The following is an 18856-nucleotide window of genomic DNA, read 5'->3' as shown; positions in this document are numbered from 1 at the left end:
CTTATCCAGGTGCGGGTGGAGAGAGCCGAAGCTAAGAGGCATTTGTGTGCTTCTGCAGGCTTTTGTGGGCTGGGCTCTCGGGAGGCCTGTGGCATTTACGTTCGGAAGCACAGCTGCACTTGAAAAAAGCCAGCAGGCCCAGCCTGAGTGGGGAAATCAGTGGGGTGCCAGGCACTTCTGTAGTTCCTTGAAGCAGAGCCACTCAGAAGACGGAGTAGAGGACACAGGTGTCTTCCATCTCCTTTTCTCTGACACTCATCCCCAAACTCAGCCCAGGCCCTCTTCCATCCCTGTTCGAGGAAGGCTGAGAAACCCAGGGGACTACAGGGACCCACTGGGTAAGCCAACAAGTAATTGGAGGCTGGGCTCCATATCAGTCTTAGCAGAAGAGGTTAAAGGGAGAGAAGTGGGGGTTGGTGAGCAGAGAGACAAAGGAACAGTATCGAGTCCCTACAGATCACAATGAAGGATACCTTTAGGTCCAAGCCACAAAGGGGACATTTGTGCCCTGAACCCTTGAAAACCCAGAGGAAATGCAAACTGGATTTGGAAAGCACAGACCATCCCATCTCAGCATTACAGAGTAATCAATCAAGACGAGGCCACCCAATGAAAACCTCCCGACCACCTCCCCTCCCCTTTTTCCTCCCATCTCTTCCTCTCCCTTCCACTCTCTGCTCCCCACTCTCCCTTTGCTCTACCATGACCCCCTCTCCATGTGTCTCAGCTATCCACAGGTAGGATCAAGCCCCCACTCCTGACCAACCTGAAAGCAAAGGCCCCGGAGTAGCAGGGTTATTTCTGTCGCTCCTGGACCAGCCACCAGGCACAGTGTGAAGCTCTTGTTTGAGAGAGAGACAGATATAAATCTTCCCATTCTACTGTGCTCAGGAAATTACCTGATGTCACAACAACCGCCACCTCCCACGCCACCAGTATGGATCCTAGCAGCCTCACCATTGGTTGGGACCTGGGGAAGTCCAGGCCCAGGTGACTCTGGGCTGTCCTATCATCCCTTGCCTTGGTGTTCCAAGGCTTTAGTAAGCAGCCAGACCAAAAATAAATCCCGTGGGCGTTCCTTGCCAACTCTATTTTTAAGCAAAATCAATTAAGTAATTATCTGAGTCCAACCCCAGCGTGCTAAATAAAACCTGCCACTGCCGAGTGTCATCAGCTGGGGGATCCAGGGCCTCTGGGCTTGGTAGGAGGAAGGCATCTCCGGATCAGGGAGAGAACCGGGAAGCACACTTTTCCAACTTTATACCCCATCACTTCCTGCCACAATTGGACTCCTGACTCCTCAGCACCGCCAATCATACCCCACCCCAGGAGGACTTGCTTGTTCATTTTTCCATGCTGTCCATGACGGTCCCTAGGTCTGGACTGTCCCTCTTGTAGCCTCTCTTAATAGTCTATACCTACCATCTCCTTCAAAATCAAAATCTAAGTCATCTCACCTAGGAAACCTCGACGGTCTTATACCTGTTGGTTTGGTTTTGGTTTTACAGTTGTTCTCTAGTGGATTCATGTGGGTGTTTATCTGGTCACTGTAACAAGAGTGTAAGACCAGACCAGGCCCTCTATTTTTGCCTGGGCCTCATGGGGCTTAGCATAGTGCCGGCTATATACTAGAGGCTCAATGAATGCCCACTGAATTAGGAATCTGGCCATCTTATGTAGCTTTTCAGTTCCTATAGAACTGGTAATGGCCCTGGGAAATGGTTGGGTTCTCCTGATGATTCTAATCATTCAAGGAAGCATATATTAAGCACCTATTACTTATATATTCAGCAGCCATTTATTGAGCACCAACTGTATGACAGGAAGTCTGCTCAATGGCAGAACTACAAAGATTGAATAGGACATGGATGTGCTCTAAGCTCACCATTTGTAAGAGACCAGTATTCTTCAAAAAATTGCTAAGAACACTGAGAGAGGTATGTATACGTTGCTGTAGGACCACATGGGAATACTAGGTCCAAGCACCTGAAGAGTTTGGTCAAGACTTTACGGAATTTGTATTTAAGCTGGGTTTTGAATGATGAGTAGGAGTTTGCCAAGAAGGGAACAAGGAAAGCAGAGAGAACAGTCTTTATTTAACAAATATTTACGGAGGGGCACCTGGGTGACTCAGTCAGTTAAACTTCTGACTTAGGCTCAGGTCACGATCTCACAGTTCATGAGCTCGAGCCCTGCATCGGGCTCTTAGCTGGCTGCTTGAAGCCTACTTGGGATTCTTTCTCTCTCTGCCCTTCTGCTGCTTGCACACACTCTCTCCTCTCAAGTTTTAAATAAAGTTTTTAATCCACTTTNTCACCTGGGCAAAGAAAACTTTTTCTAAGAAGACATCAGGTGTTCAAAAACGGGCTTTGGGACACCTGGGTGGCTTAGTCGCTTGAGTGTCCGACTTCAGCTCAGGTCATGATCTCACGGTTCGTGAGTTCGAGCCCTATGTCAGGCTGGCTGCTGTCAGTCTGTCAGCACAGAACCTGCTTCAGATCCTGTGTCCCCTTTTCTCTGCCCCTCCCCCACTTGCACTCTCCCCCAAATAAATAAATATTTTTTAAAAAACGGTTTTGCCAGTGGTTCTCAATCAAGGCCACTACTGCCCAGTCTCAGAGAGCTTTTGGAAATGTCTAAGGATGTTTTGAGTTAGCCTGATGATTTGGCATGCTATGGGCATTTAGTGCTCAGGGTCAGAGATGCTAAGTGCCCTGCAGGGAGTGACACAGTCCCTGAACGATGAATTGTCAGAGGTATGGAGGCGTGAAAGAGCAGTGTGGGTACCTGCATTGGCAAGACATGACTCTGGAGAAACAGGCAGGGCCAGGTTAGAAAGGATGTAGGAGACCATGGGAGAGGGGGAAGGGCCGAGCAAAGCCACGGATGTTGAAGTGACCTCAGTGTGTGAAGAGCCTGGAAGAAAGGGAGGTGTCAGGATATAAGAGCACGCCAGTGAGGGGGGCTCCTAAGGAGGCCTTCCATCTGCCCTTTAGTGGTGGTCTCTATGGGCCAAGCACCACTCTAAGCTGTGGAACTGGGAGCCACGGTAGAATGGGGTGTGCGGTGACAAATGAAGGGTGAACTTCTGATATGGCCCGATGTCTTCTTGGAGCGTTTGGTTCTGGTCTGCATGTGACATGATCATCTATCTGTTCTCTCCTCTGTCCCTCTGTCCTTCCATATCTTTGGCTTCCCGTCTCACTCACTCGCTCCCTTCTCTTCCTTTTAAATCCCTCCTCTGGCTTCCTTCTGCCTTCTAAATGAGCCCCTCTCCTTGACCTTTCCCTGCCTGTTCACAGAAAATGATGAAGAAAGAAGCTCTTCTCCTCATCCCCAATGTCCTGAAGGTTTTCTTAGAAAATGGGCAGATCAAATCATTCACGTTTGATGGCCGGACCACTGTTAAGGTACATACAGAGTGTCCTCTCCTGGGTCAGCATCTGCCCTCTCTGGAGCATAGAGTGCTGCTGGTTCCTGGGTTTCTCGGAGTCTGCACAGAGTTGTGGCTGGAGCAAGGTGGCCTTTGAGCTTCAGTCTCTGGGAGCACCAGGCTGCAGGAGCACACATCCCTCAGATGAGAGTGTTTGTGGGTGGGGAAAATTTGAATGCCCAGCTGTGTGTGTGTGCGTGCATGCATGCATGCATGCATGCGCATGTGCTCACAAGCATGAGTGCATGTGTGTGTACACACTTATTCGTGGATTGCTTTGTGTCCATGTTACACCGGGTCCTTCAAGAGTCTTAGGAGCTAAGAAGTGTGAAAATCATTAAACCGTTTATAAAGCAAAAGTGATTTATATTGGTACAATAACATCTACACACATTTACACACAGAAATCAACAAGCGCAATCTCTTGGGAGATTAGCTTAGCCATGCTTTGTTTTTTAAATAAGAACCAGCATTGAACCAAGATTTGAAACGTCCAGGCACAGTCCCATTGACTATTGCTTTCATAGGAAGAGCAGTTACTGAGCTGTGATTCTTAAGAGCTCAGCCAGTCGTCTGAGTGTTGTAGCAATTCCCTTAGTCCTGAGGATGAGAGGCAATGAAACGATTAACCCCCAGGTTCAAACTCTGATATGGGACAAAAATAGCTGCCTCCTGCTTTTTTTGGACTCCCTCCAAAAGGAGAATGCCATCCCCAGAATGAATTTCCATACAACCAATGGAATAACATCTGCCCAGAAAACCCACCTTGTCTCACAGGCATCCTGAGGTCCCCAAGCTGAGGTCAAGACAGAACAAACAAAGAAACCCTGGGGCCAGGAAACTTCCCTAAGAGGAATTATCAGGTGGTCAGAATTGGCACTCCCCCTCCCAGACAGCTTTTGGGGATGTCTGAGGAGATGTGGGGTCATCCCTTGGTTTGGCGTGCTGCTGGCATTGAGTGTCTCTGGGTCAGAGATGCTAAGTGTCCTGCAAGGAGTGAGACAGGCCCTAAATGATGAAGAATGGTCCTGCCCAAAGTGCCAGCAGCACTGGGCCTAACCCATGTTGATCTAACTGCAGTCTCTTTGGAAGGCTTCGGCCTGGGGGTGTTCCCCAGGGGTATAGCACTGAATCATATTCCCTAGGGTCTTCTGGGATGGTCTGTTGCCCATTGAACGTCTCAGTCAATGGGAGGGACATCGAAATACAACTAGGCCATCCAGGGGTGTCCAGATGCCCCTCCTCCAGATGTTGATATCTCTCTGTGTCAGAAGCCTTCTTGGTGTTCATTCGTGGGTCAGTATGCCCTTTGGAGACATGCCTCCGCACCGGGACATGTACTCCTCTCTTCCCTCCTTGGAGGCTTCTCCAAGCATTCTCCTACCTCACAATGACACCGCCATTGTTGCTTCCAGGTAGCCCCAGCCTTCCAGGCCAGCAGTGTCCCCTGGCTTGTGATCTCACCCTGACCTCAGGGAGGGTGCACTGGCGATTCATTGGAACTTGGACAGGCTGCCAAGCCACTTGTCCCCAAGAGGTACCTGGGTGAATTGACAGTGTGGCACCGGGGCTGTTACACTTGTAACACCAGTTGGCAGGCGCCGGCTTAGCCATCCACAATTCCAAATGCAGCCGAACTGCAAAGAAAACCCCATTTGTCCCTGCCAGAGCTCCAGCAACACTGGCGCCTCTGTGATCACTGGATGATACAAAGAGATACTCTCAAGTACCCACCAGTCTCCAGCCTAACATCTGAATGGCTAAGCATCATTTCCTATTCACTGAGGGGCTTGTTTGGCAAACTCCAGCTGTAAGGGAGCTTGGCGTTCCCAAGCTTCCTTCCTTCTGGCCTTTGGGGGACTGAGCCGGGCTGACTCCATGAACACGCGCACTGGAGCCTGGTGTGTGCCCAAGTCCCAGCAAATAGATGACAGAAGTCTCAAAACTGACATTTGGGCAGCCCCCAAGGATATGTTTTCAGACATCCTAATATTAAAAGTAGGGCAGCAGAGCAGACAGAGCCCAGGAGTCAGATTTATGACTGTACACAAGACACGTGACATAGTTCCTCTGCGTGAACACATTTTTCAAGTTGCTAAATTGATCATCTCTAAAAGCCAGCGACGATCAAAAATGAACATCCTTCCAGTAACTCGAGTCATTCAATTTAGATTATGAATCCAGAAATAGTCTACTTTTTAATCACATAATTGTGGCTCTCGCTCTTGTTAATTCCTAAGTAAAGAGTTGATAAACAAACTACAGTGAACATTCTAAGTTATGTAAGGTGAGGGAAGAACCAGCACCGTGCCTTCCTTATTCAATGGCTTGCTTAATAAGCACTCAGAAAACATGTTGTTGAATGGAAGGAGAGAAGGACGGAGGGAGGGAGGGAGTGCCATGACCTTTTTTTGTCATATGCTTGGCTGGACCAAGTTCATAAACACCTTCCTCCACCCCCTGCACCCTTTGGTGTTCCCCAGGGCCCAAGTACTCATGGGTCATTCTCCTCATCCTGGAGAATGCCTGGGCCACCACAAAGGCCTGTGTCTCTGGCCACTTCCCCGGCCTCAGCCTCCTCCCCAGGACCATCTTTCTTGGTGTTCAGTCTCCCTCTCCCGTGTTTGGTGCTGAGAGTGGCTTAGAACTGGAATGTATCTCCCTCTCAAGGCTCTTTTCTCTTCCACAGGATGTGATTGTGACATTACAGGACCGTCTTTCCCTAAGGTACATTGAGCACTTTGCTCTTGTCCTTGAGTATGCTGGGCCAGAACAGAACCACAAGTTCCTGCTTCTCCAGGACAAGCAACCCCTGGCTTACGTAAGTAACTCCTTTGGCCTGGCTTGAGAACTTTGCATGTGGCCTCTACTAGAGAAGAGGACGCCAGGCACTCTCTTTCTGGAAAATTCATAACGATTTGCTTAGCCGGATCCCAGAAATTACAGTTCTCAGTGACGTCTATACTAACCACATCCAGCAGGCTTTCGATGATGTTCCTCATGACCTAAGAAGGGCATGAAGATTGGTAGTCCTGGTCTCTAGTGGGGAAGGTGTGGGGTAGTGAGTCACTGTGTGGCTCCCGGAATGCTAACATGAACAGCAGTGTCAACCCTCCTGTGTCCCCCTACCTCTGAGAGGAAACTTGGCCTTCAGATGATGGCTTCAATATGGAAAGGTCAACAAGTGGAGCGAACTGAGACCACTGAGGGATAAGTGTGGGCTGAGAATGGGTTGAACGGGGCCCAGAATGGGCAGCATGTCACCCACATCAACTTCCAAGTCAGAGTAGAAGAGAGAGGCCAGGGAAGCCCAGGAATGCTGGCTAGCATTTCACCAACAGTGAATCACTAAGAAGAGTCAGAGAGGCCAGTCAGGGCCAACCAGTATTCCCAGAGAGGGATGGGAGGAATTGGAGAGGGACGGCTGGGGAGGAAATACTTACATGGAAGCAAAGCAAAAACCAAAATCAGACACACACACACACACACACACACACACACACACACACACACACAATGAAGGGATTGTATATAAAGAAATTCTTCAAGTTTAGCTCTGAGCCAAATGTAGTCCAGACACTCCTACGTTCCCACCTGTAAAGGGAAGATTGGTAGCTTGGAAGGGGGGCCTAAGCACCTCCAGCCCCTCAAGAGGCCCTTTGAATCCAATTGGTCTCTTTTGCCAAATGGGATTTTAAACTTTTTTATTAGAAAGAAATCTCAAACATACACAGAAGTAGAAAGAATTGTATAATGAATCCTCGTTACCCAAGGCAGCTTCAGCAATTACCAATATATTGCCAACTTGTTTTGCCTGTACCTCCAAATGGGATTTTAAATCTTTCGTTTGGCTTTTAATCAGAAATTTGCAGCTGAGCTGCTCTGCAAGGTAAAGGCATTGGCCTCACAGCGAGAAAAGAGAGAAGTTCCCAGGAGCCCTCTCTTCCCACCTCCTATCTTGGGCCTTAGACCCAATTGTTGATGAAGGCCATGTCCTGGTTAAGTGATTCAAAAATTCTAGCCCCTTTGGACCAGAAGGGTGACAAAGACCTTTCCTCTGAGGATAATTGGAAAAGGCCAGGGGGGAAACAGTGGTAAGCAGCACCCCACCTCCACCCGAAGTCCCACCTTGACGGGTCACCACGCTGGCTCTCTTCGCTACGGCCACTGATTCCCAGATGTCTTTTCCTCCCACCTCTCATCCCTGGGGTTCAGGTGGTACAGCGGACACACTATCAAGGAATGAAATGCCTCTTCCGAATAAGCTTCTTTCCCAAAGACCCCGTGGAGCTGTTGCGTCGGGATCCTGCTGCTTTCGAGTACCTGTACATCCAGGTAGAGTCTGATTGGGGATAAACAGGCAGACAGACCAGTGGACAAACAAGCAGTCAGGCTGTTCTGCCCTCACTGTGAAGTCACGATGTAAGTTATTCCATCTCCAGGTAGCTCTGAAGGCCCTTTCTTTTTCTGCTGCCATCGTAGGCCATGGCCAAGTTGTTTAGCCTGGTAACCGGACCCGACTGTGGTTCAAGTCCCCTCTCTGTCTAGACAGATCTCATCAGTTTTTCAGGAACAAGCAACCCAAGGAACTCTGTCACCATCATAGGATCCCAAGGTTTACTGAGCCCATTTGGGTAGTGGGGCGGGGGTGGGGGGAGGCAACCCCCAACGCCTAGCTCCATTAAGGAGATGATTCCCAATTCAGTTCATCGAGAAACTTTTGCTGAGCACTGACTCTGGAGCAGGCCCTGTGCTAGGTGCTGCTAATCAAGGTAAACAACGAATTGCCCTAGCTCGCTAGATCTCGTAAACAGACATACACACAAGTAAAGCCAAAACGGTGGGACAGTCCTGTGATGATGGCAGGGTGCAGTGTCAGTCGGAGCAGCCAGGAGGAGGCAGTTTGCTGACTCTTTTTGGATGGAGGATAGTGGAGACTTCACAGAGGAAGGGATACATGCATGCTCTTGGCCTTGAGGGACGAGTAGAAGTTTTCCGTGTACAGACATGGAGCAGAGGGGGCACAGTCTAGGCAAAGGGACTTGCAGCTACAAAGCCTTGGTGGCATGAAACAGCATGCTCTGATGAGACAACTGTGAGTAACTTATTTACCTGGCGTTCAGAATGTGAGGTAAGGAGCAATAAGAAATGAAACGGGAGAGACGGGAAGCAGGTAGTGAAAGGCTTGACACATCACGACAGGCACAGGCTTCAAAATGGTTTAGACCTGTGTTTTAACAGGCCCTCCAAGGGATTCTGATGCCCAGTGGAGTTTGGGAACCACTGTTTTAGGGCAGTGGGGCTTCACCCTAGCTGCACATTAGAATTATCTGGGAAGGTTTGAAAATAAAAGCTCTGTTCAACCCAAGACCAAATCAAAGTCTATAGGAATGCATTCCAAGCATTAATATTTTCTAAATCCTTCCAGTGATTCAAATGTGTAGCCTGGGTAAAGAAATTCTGCTGTAGGGTGGGGGTATAAAAATGTTGTAGGGAGAGTGGCCTGGTCAGATGAGCAACTTTGAAGGGTTACATAGTGCCAAGGAAGTACACCAGCTAGGAAGCTCTTACGGTTATCCAGAGGAGAGATGATGGGGACCATAACCAGGGCAGTGATGGATGGGGTGGGGTGGGATTCAAGAGATAATTAAAAGATAGAATCAATGGGCTTAGACTCAATGAGCATTTGATAGAGGTGGTATCACTTTCCAAGTTAAGGAATACATGTAGTGGAGTGGGTTTGGGAAAAAGATGAGATCATTTGGGGGATGTGTTGACTTTTAGGTGCCCATGGAACATACAGAGTGCTTGATGAGAGGAGAAAAATAAGCTCAAACCTCATCTCTGATGATATCTATGATAGCGACACCTGCAGACGTGCTGTGAAACATAGTTGCCCTTCTAACAATCTAAAATGTTAGGAACATTTTTCAAACAGCCTTGGGCTCCCATACCAGCACTCTAGAGGGCAATGAGTTGTGGTTCTTCTATGAATTTTATAAGGTTGGTTCTCATTTTGTTGGCCCTAAATTTCTTCTCCTGAGCATCATTTTTAATTCCAATGATTTTGGAATCTGGTGTCAAGATCATGTCCGCCCTCTCTCTCCCCTTCGTGATGATATGGACTTCACCTGTAAGTCCTTTTTTATATCGAACAGCTTTATGGAGGTCTCACTGACACACAAACTGCACATACTTAAAACAACTACTTGATAGGTTTTGACATATGTTTATACCCATGAAACCATCACCACAATCAAGATATTGAACATGTCCGTTGCCCCCCCAAAGTTTGGTCAGGCTTTTGTGTAATTCGCCACCCCCCATTCCCAGGCAACCACTGACCTGCTTTTTGTCACTATAGACTGACTCACGTTTTCTAAAGTTTTATATAAATGAGATCATACAGTCTGTACATTTATTTTGGTCTGGCTTCTTTCACCCGGCATGATTTTGAGACTTATCCTTGTTGTTGTGTGTACCATTACCCCATTCCAGTTCATTGTTGAGTAGTATTCCATGGTATGGATGTACCAAAATATTTTTTATCAGTTCACCTACTGATGGACATTGGGGTTGTTTCCAGGTTTGGGCTACCACAAAGCTTCTATGAACATTCATGCACAAGTCTTTGACACTCTTTTCTCTTGGGCAAATACCTAAGAATGGAATGGTTTGATCATACAGCAGATCTATCTCTCTAATTTTTTTAAAGAAATTCCAGTACTGTTTTCCAAAGTGGTGGTACCATTTTCTACATTCCCACCAGCCACGTATGAGAGTTCCAGTTTCTCCACATCCTCACCAACACTTGATGTTGTTGGTATTCTTTTTAGTCATTTTAGTAGGACTCAGTGGCATCTCGGTGGTATCTCACTTGCATTTCCCAGTGACTAATGATGTTAAACATCTTTTTGTGTGCTTGTTTGCCAACATGCATCTTTTTTAGTGAAGTGTCTTTTCAAATCTTGTGCCTCCTTTTTTAGTGGGATTGTCCGTGTTCTTATTAATGAGTTATGAGACTTCATTATATATCCTAGATACAAGCTGCTTGTTGGATATGTTATTTCTCCCAGTCTGTGGCTTCTCTTTTCAGTCTCTAAACAGTGTCATACTAATACTGAGTCTTCTGACCCACGAACACGATATATTTCTATATTATTTAGGTCTTCTTTAATTTTTCTCATCAGTATTTTCTGGTTTTCGGTGTACAAGTCTTTCACTTATTTTCACAGATTTATTCCTAATTATGTCATATTTTTGATGCTACTGTAAATAGTTTTGACGTTTAGTTTGAATTTCCAGTTGTTTGTCGTAAGCATGTAGAAATGCAGTTGGTTTTTGTATGTTACTCTTATAACCTGCAACCTTGCTAACTCGTTAGTTTTAATAGGTATTTTATAGATTCCATTGGATTTTCTACATAAATGATCGTGGATGAAGCATTCCTTTTCCACTCTCTCCTATGCTGTAGTGATACCACTATGGCTCCCTAGTGCCTTAGCTCATCCTGGTTTAACCTCACCAAAATGGGCAGCTGGTCTAACCAAGGCTGAATCATCAATAGCTGGGACTCTGACCCTCAGGGTTTGGGGGCTGTCGTACACTTGGCCAGTAGCTCCAGGGGACCCCCTTTAGGATAACATAGGGAAGACCGACTCATTGCTGCTTTTGACACTCAGACCCCAAGGAACAAACTATCTGCCCCATCCCTGCAATACATGTCTCATCCTGGGCTTTTGGGTTAGAGCCCTATGGAGAACTCTTCCCAGGGTCTCTCTTTATTCCCATCTGAGCTAGTAGAGGACCCTTGTGTGGCTGGGGAGTGAGTTTAAGCCTCCAAGAAAAGGCAGGAAGTCCTCTTGTAACAGGAGGAAAGAAAGAGAGTGGTGCCATGTGTCACTTTTGCAGTGACCTAGATGTTTTGCCCATTTGTGCCTTGCCATTATATGTATCTATCACTGAGAAGCCTGTCCAGTATCTGGTGGATGAGGCAAATACTGTCCCTGAGATTCAGGGTCCCTCTGTTGCCTCTTCCCTGAGGGCAGAAACTTCCTCCTCCCCTTTACCTAGGATGTCTTATTTGACACCATGATTCTTTTCTGGGATGCAAGGGAGTAGATTGGGGGTGTGGGGGGAGGGAAGGGAACATCTTTTTAAACTGACAGGTTTGGACCGCCCTCTCCTGCAGAGTCGGAATGATGTTATCCGAGAACGCTTTGGAATGGACCCCAAGCCGGAGATGCTTTTGGGTCTTGCTGCCCTCCACATCTATATCACCGTCTCAGCCACTCGACCTAGTCAGAAGATCTCGCTCAAGAATGTGGAGTGAGTTCTGCCAGGGTCCTTCAGGAAGGGGGCAAATAGCTGTAGAGGGAAAAAGTGCAATGATTGAGCTGTGCTATGCTTTTCTGGAATGGAGAGCCTGGGGTGGGAGTGAGAATTGGAGTTCCTCACACCTAGACTGTGATGCCTTCGAGCTATAGCTTCCGCTAGGGAACTGTGGCCAATGTGATTCTCCTGCCCCCATCTCTCTCTTTCTCACAGGCTCCTTCCCTCCCTCTGACTCTCAGATCCAATTCCTGTGTTGCCATCTTGCTTTCTCTGTCCCACTTTGTCTCTCTCACTAATTTCTTGCTTTTCTTCTGCTTTTAGGAAGGAATGGGGCCTGGAACCCTTTCTTCCCCCCTCCCTCCTACAGGGCATCAAAGAGAAGAACCTCCGGAAATCTCTCTCTCAGCAACTGAAAGCCCACCAAACGCATCCTTCCAGCGGCACCAAGGTACCCAGTGTCGTCCATTGGGCACCCTCCTCAGGCCTTAGTGGCTGTGGGGGTCTCCTGTGTGGTTTCCCAGCAGGTCTGGTCTTCTGGGGAAACCTCTTCGCTGTTTTTGACTTGGGTATACACACAGCTTAGCTGGATATGGGGGAGGATTGTGGAGAGGGATTTTCCCCAAACCTAAGCCATCTCCAGAGACAGCTAAGGGGCAGGTCACTGAGAGAGCCCAGGATACTCAAAGCAAAGGGGCCAGGATGCAGGAGAAGGCAATTCTCGGATCATTCCACGCATTTAGTTGGTGCTGATTGAGCACCTACTGTGTGGACGGCACTGGACACTGAGGAGGCACATTTTCCACGGAAATGGCTGCTCCGTTCCTCATTAGCTTTCTAATTCATCAGTCCTGCCATAGGGAATTCTGGGAGATACAAGCGCAGCCTGGTGCGACAAGTGATAATGGGTCACTGGGCAGCCTGTGGAAGGCTCACGTCACTGCCCTGCCCTCCTGCACATTCTCAAATGCCCTCTGAGGGACTCCTGCCCCCCTGCCCTTCCAGCCCTGAAGGTCCCAGGCCCTTCCCGGTCTGCCGGTGCTTCCTGCCCAGGAGGCTGGAGGGTGGTGAAAGGCACTAGAAGCAGCACACAGATGTAGACACAGGACACAGTCGCCCCCATATATTCCACCCATTCCGGATTCCTTGTATCACCAACTAGCTTCTCTTTTAAGATGCAAATTTCCCCAGAGAGTTAAGCCATTTCTACCTTGCTGTGCATATTTAATCAAATCATTTTTTCTTCCCAGAGGGAGAACACCAGTGCTCCCAGCCATCTCCTCAGCAAACATTTTTTTTTGAGGACCCCCACTACTTGGGCTGGAGACACAAAGATGAAGAAGGCCTGCCTGCTCTCCGCCCTCAAGTCAGGCACAGGCTAGTGGGGAAACATGAGAGTCACAGCACAGTGCCACAGTCAGTCACAACACGGTGCAACAGGCGTGGGAGCCCTGGAAACACGGAGGAGGAGGAACACCCAGCCCAGCCTTAGGGAGGTAGAAAAGGCCAGAAATGGGTGCATTGGATGCCAGAGCTGGGTCTTGACAGATAGGAGTTTATCTAGATGAGGGGGAGATAGGGGGGAGGAAGACTTTCCCATGCAGGCAGATCCATCTGTACAAAGCCCCAGGGATCTAAGAGAATATCGTGCATGGAGAGAAATTCAAATAGTCCAGCATAAGCAAGTACAGAGAGTGCAAGGAACGTGCCTGGGGAGGGGGACAAGAGAGAAGGCCGGAGAAGCTGGCAGGAGCCAGTTGTGTGCCCGAGCACCTTGTGTGCCATGGAGAAGGGCTATACTTCATCCTGGGGTCATCGGGGAGCCATTGAAGGATTTAAGCGGGCAGCTGATCTGATTACACTTATGGTTTAGGCTTCTGCCCTTAACAGCAGTGTGGAGGGGCTGAGCGATAGGAGTATATATAGATAGGCTGGAAAGGAAGTTAGGAGGTACAATCAAGGTGATTTGGTGGCTGGTGGCCCTCAGGTGAGAGGACGAGGGAGGAGCCCAGTGTGACACAGGTTTCTGGTTCTGATGCCTGGAGGAAGCTGGAACCACTGATAGACTTTTCTATCGGGGCTTGGGGGTGCTGAAGATTAAAGGCATTGGGACCCCTGGCTAGAGATGGCCAGTACCAAGATGGCAACTGGGGATCTTAGGATAGAGATGTAGATGAGACAGGGTGTCAAGAGTTAGGGGGAGGTGTTAGGATTATCCCCAGACCAAAATGAATAAGCTGGGTTTTGAAGGCCCGAGGATCAGGAGGTAGGAGAAAAGTTTAGAAAGGGAGATAGGATGCTAGAGTTGTCCAAACTGGAACCTTCCAGCAGTTTTTCTGACGGTGTCCTCACACTCCCAGTATAGCTTGCTGACTAGTCTGACTAGTGCCTGTCCTAAGATGTTGACTCTCCTTCCTGAGAACTCAGGTTTACTTTTCCTGTGCAACTCAGGCTTCTTATGTTTCTGGATGGGTTGTTTCCACAGGGCTCTGCAATTCAGGCAAAGCTCCAGTATCTTCGAATTCTGAATGAGCTTCCGACCTTCACGGGCGTTTTGTTCAACACTGTGGGCCTGGTCAGTGAGGGCACTGGTCGGGAGGGAGCCCCTGGTGTGTACTTGTGCTCGGGAGGGGGCCAGGAGAGACTCTACTACAGCTTTAAGGTGGCATCCTCTGTCAGCAAATATTTCTAAAGAACTTCCTTCCTCTTCCTCCTCTTTCTACCTCTCCCTTCCTATGGTGCTCTGGTCCTGCCTCTGGTAAAATGGTAAAGTAGGAGGCCATGTTTGTTTTCGATATACCCCCCATGAGCCTTCTGCGTCCCTTTTCCTCGATTTCAGGGGTCAGCAAACTTCCTGCATAAAGAGCTAGATACTGCCTATTTTAGGCTTTGCAGGCCACCCAGGTCTCTGTCGCAACTATTTAGCCACCATTGTAGTGTGAATAGAGCCGTAGACGATGCATAAACAAATGAGCGTGGCTGTATTCCAATATCTCTTTATTTATGGGCACTGAAATGTGATTTTCATGTGATTTTCACATGGCACAAAATATGGTTCTTTTGAATTTTTTCCAACCATTAAAAATGTAAGACGCATTCTTAGTCTGTGGGCCATACAAACACTGGCAGTGGACCAGATGTGGTCCCACACGCCAGGCTTTCTGAGTCTTTGTACTTCCCCCTACCTGCCCAGGGCCCCCCAGTGCAGTAACACCCCTCTCTAGCAAGGCACAGCTGGTTCCCCCCAAACCTGTACCCCAGGCTAATTCACCCTAGTGAGCTGTGGTGAAAGGAAATTCAAATCATCTTGCGGACTGGATCCAGGTGCTTGTCATACTCTGGGGAACACGCTGTCATGCTCGTGGGGCACACTGATGGAAAGCCGCTTATCAAAGTGTCTAGAGCAGATGTAAAGAGGTTCCTTGGGGTGATGCTAATTCCAGGGAATGGGCCAGCAGAGGGCCAAGGCTTGATGGTGCTGAGCCGCCTGTCAGGACCACTTAAGGGAAGCCAGCCCACCAGGTGCAGAGATAGACATTTACAGACTTGGATTTGCAGATCCCTGAAAGCCTACTGCCCCCCCCCTCTACCTCCCTCCCCCCCAACACACACACACACACACCACCCCTGCCCCTGCTGGCCATTCTGCCATTCCTTTGGGTTAAGACTGCTGGAGTGCCAGTTAAAGGGCAGATAGCTTCTTAGGGAGGGAGACGCCCCCGGCCCGACCCTGCTATTAAGCACCCAATCAACTCCTTAACACCTTAGGCGGGAGTGACTGGCAGTTTTGCTTTTGGCACTGGGTGGGGAGTGTGAGTTTAAGTGGCTCTTGGGTGGGGAGGTAAAGACCAAAAGCAGGATGCCACCTGTTCAGGCAGAGCACTGGGTGGGGGCCCCCGAGTGGCCCAAATGGAAAGTCCCTGGGGCTTGGTAGGAAGAAGATGCTGCAGAGTTTTAAAAACAAAGCTCACAATTTTGCTAGAGCCAACCCTGCCACTGCCCATGTCACTCAGCCCGTTGTAAAGACTAAGGTGTCCATTTAGACCGGTGACCTGGGGCCCTGCCCTGGGGACAGGAACGTCCCAGACCATTTTCCCCTCGAGGTTGTCCTCCTGTCCTGGCACTAAGCCTCAGATGCTTCCAGACCTCCCAGCAGAACCAGTTCAATGCCTCTTTTCTATTTCCTCCTGCCTCGCCGGCCGCCTCCTCTGCCCTGCTTTCTGTGAATGCTGCCTGCCACGCTTGGGTACTACTAGGACGAGAAGCAGTCAGCCACCACTCTCCTCGTGGGACCCCGTCACGGCATCAGCCATGTTATTGACCTCAAAACCAACCTCACCACTGTGCTGTCCGAGTTCAGCAAGATCAGCAAGATCCAGCTGTTCCGGGAGAACCAGGGCGTGGCCCGGGTGGAGACCAGCATCATGGATGCCAAGGTAAGCCCAGCTTTGAGGAGCTACCTCTCTCCAGGGACAGGACTTAGGAACACAGGAAGAAGTAAAGAGCATTTGAGCCTCTTCAGTGAGAGTGATTCAGGTCCAGGGTCCCTTTGGGCTCATCTTTCTTTCCTTTCTCAACTCCGTGGGACATGCTGTCTTGACCACACATTAGGGTCAGCCAGCGCTGGAGAAGGCTGGGAAGTATCAGATCAACCCACAAGAAGTCTTCAACAGAGGGCGGGGAATTGAACTCGGAGCTTCCCCCAGGCTGTCGCTTCCCAATCTTTCTTGTGTCACAGCATGTATAGGAAAAGACATTCATGTGGAACAGTGGGATACATAGTCCAGCCCAGAGACCTCCAGGCCAGAGGCCTCCCGGGCCCTGCCTGGTCACCCCCGAGGCTGAAGGGATATGTGCACACCAGCTGGGGCACCTTTTCATAGGCAGTCGTGGAGGAGGAAGTGTCTGGATATGTGGACAGACCCACGGAAGCCTGAGGAGATGGGGGGCAGGCAGAGCCTAGCCCACATCTTACCTTCCAAAGTCCAGCTCTTAGAACCTTTCCCATAGATCAGCTCCTTCAGACTGGCAAGGAGCTATTACCTGTGCAGAGTCTGGCAGCCGTGGTCAGCCGTCCCCTCCATGGCTCTCATGTTGAACACCCAGGAACCAGTGTGGGTGGGGGGCAGGCCTGCCTGCCAGCTGGCGGAAGCTATTAGAGGAGGTGCAATTTCCCTTTCTTAAAGGATTTCCCAGAGGCAGATGTTGTTGGCAGATTAAGAGATGGAGTGTTTGCTGTTTCTAAAAGAGCAAATTATTTATTTTTGTCTTTGTGAAACCCAGAAACCTTTAATATGTTAATTTTTCCACCTGTGATTCCTAGTATTCCCATTGGTTTAGGAACCTGCCTGGAGCTGATATCTAATTGGCTTGTGGCCACTTCCTCAACCAATGATCTCTGCCCTCCTCAGATGTTGTTGGGTAAAAAGCCAAATGGACAGGTAGGGAAGGGACAAGAAGGACCCGAAGACATGCAGGATAGATGTGGCTTCCTGAGAAATGAAAGGACTTTAAAAGAGAGAAACAGCTTTCCAAATGAGTCGTTTTCAATGTTGTAAAATTGATTCTCAACATTGGCTGCTCAATAGAATTTCCTTGAGAGCTTTTTCAAAATGCAGATGCCCACGTCCTATTTCCAGAGACTGTGATTGAATTAATCAGGGTGCAGCCTGGGCATCAGGATTTATTCACTTTTCAGTTCCCCAGTGATTCTGTACGATAGCCGGGTTTGAGAACCACTGACCTCTGGGTCCAGAGTCCTGGGAGGCACCGGTATTGGCTGAGTGAGGAGCACTATTCTCATTTCCAGGAGCGATCCAGCCACAGGTCTGGGCCTGAATGTTGCCCAGGAGGGACCACACTCTTACTGGGGAGACTAGACTCACAAAGACACATGACCTGCCTTAGTAACACAGCATCAGAACACGTATGCAGCTCTGGAATCAGACACACCAGGTTCAAATCACGGCTCTACTGCTACCTACCTGTGTGGCCTTCAAAAAGTGTCTTAACCTCTCTGAACACTAATTTCCTCAACTGCAAAATGGAATGCCTATCTCAAAAGGCTGTTGTTCAGGAGTAAATGAGAAAACATAGATAAAAAGTCTTAGAACACTGCCTGATACATAGTAAGTACTCAAAAACCTGTACTCAACCTGTTGTTTTTTTCAAAAGCGAAACAGCAATGAACAAAAGTTACTAGGAAGTCAATTTTGCAGGTAAGTATGGTGTGGAATGTGGAACAAGAGAATAGGAAGGGGTTAACCAGACTGCCTTCCCACAAGAGGTGTTTTAAGCTGGATCTTGAAGTGATAGGCATGGATTAGCAGAGAGAAGTGGGATGTGTTCACAGGCAGAGAGCAAGCATGGAAATAAGCAAGCCATATGTGCAGGTCGATAAGCATAGTTGCTTGGCTGGAAAGGAGAATAACAAGAAAAAAGATTGGTTAGATTGGGGGTGGGCAGACCAAGCTGGTTAAAAGCTTCGAAGGCAAAAGCTAGCGTGAAGCCAGGGAGGTAAGGAGGGGATCGTGGCACTAGTGCCGGGGTGACATGATAAGGTCAGGGCCTTGGTTGGAGGGTCAGCAATGAAAAAGAGCGAATGTGAAACATACAGAATCACTAAGCATGTGCATGCGTATGCCCACACATGTTCCTCTCTTGCACATGCAACACGTCTGTCTTATTATATCTAACCCTTATTGCCTGCTCCCTATATCCTGAGAACACTGAAGACCGGGGCTATGCACGTTGCATGCAACACACAGAGGGTCCAAATCGTGGGTGGGTGGAGAGGTGAGAGGCCACATTATGGGATATACGGGGCATCACATTGGTGAATGGAGGGGGATTAGAAGAAGGCTGCACTTTGCTGAGTGGGAAACAGCAAATAGCTAGGTGATGCAACCACCAGGTGTTGGATAGTTCAGGTATGCCCTCCTTTAAGCAGGAAAATACAATGCATATGGAAAACCACAGGAGAATAACCCATTTTGTATTTCCATGTTTCTGCTAGGCAGAACAATAACCCCCCCCCCAAAGATACCTATACCCTAATCCCCAGAACCTGTGAATATGCCATGTTATGTGGCG

At 48.7% G+C, this 18856-nt stretch overlaps 1 protein-coding gene across 1 annotated transcript in view; it reads left to right on the top strand.

The window, feature by feature from the left end:
- Positions 1-3302: 3302 nt before the first annotated feature.
- The window catches only part of FRMPD3 (FERM and PDZ domain containing 3), a 37312-nt gene continuing 21758 nt past the window's right edge, over positions 3303-18856 (top strand). Inside the window, 7 exon segments of the mRNA XM_077760775.1 lie at positions 3303-3410; positions 6123-6254; positions 7649-7768; positions 11625-11761; positions 12089-12215; positions 14250-14339; positions 16021-16200. Of these exon segments, the coding sequence (XP_077616901.1) occupies positions 3306-3410; positions 6123-6254; positions 7649-7768; positions 11625-11761; positions 12089-12215; positions 14250-14339; positions 16021-16200 (891 nt within the window). The 5' untranslated portion in view covers positions 3303-3305.

This window comes from Crocuta crocuta, unplaced genomic scaffold (assembly GCF_008692635.1).
Source record: "Crocuta crocuta isolate KB4526 unplaced genomic scaffold, BGI_CrCroc_1.0 scaffold676, whole genome shotgun sequence".
Classification (NCBI taxonomy): domain Eukaryota; kingdom Metazoa; phylum Chordata; class Mammalia; order Carnivora; family Hyaenidae; genus Crocuta; species Crocuta crocuta.
This window is presented reverse-complemented; position numbering and strand designations above follow the sequence as displayed.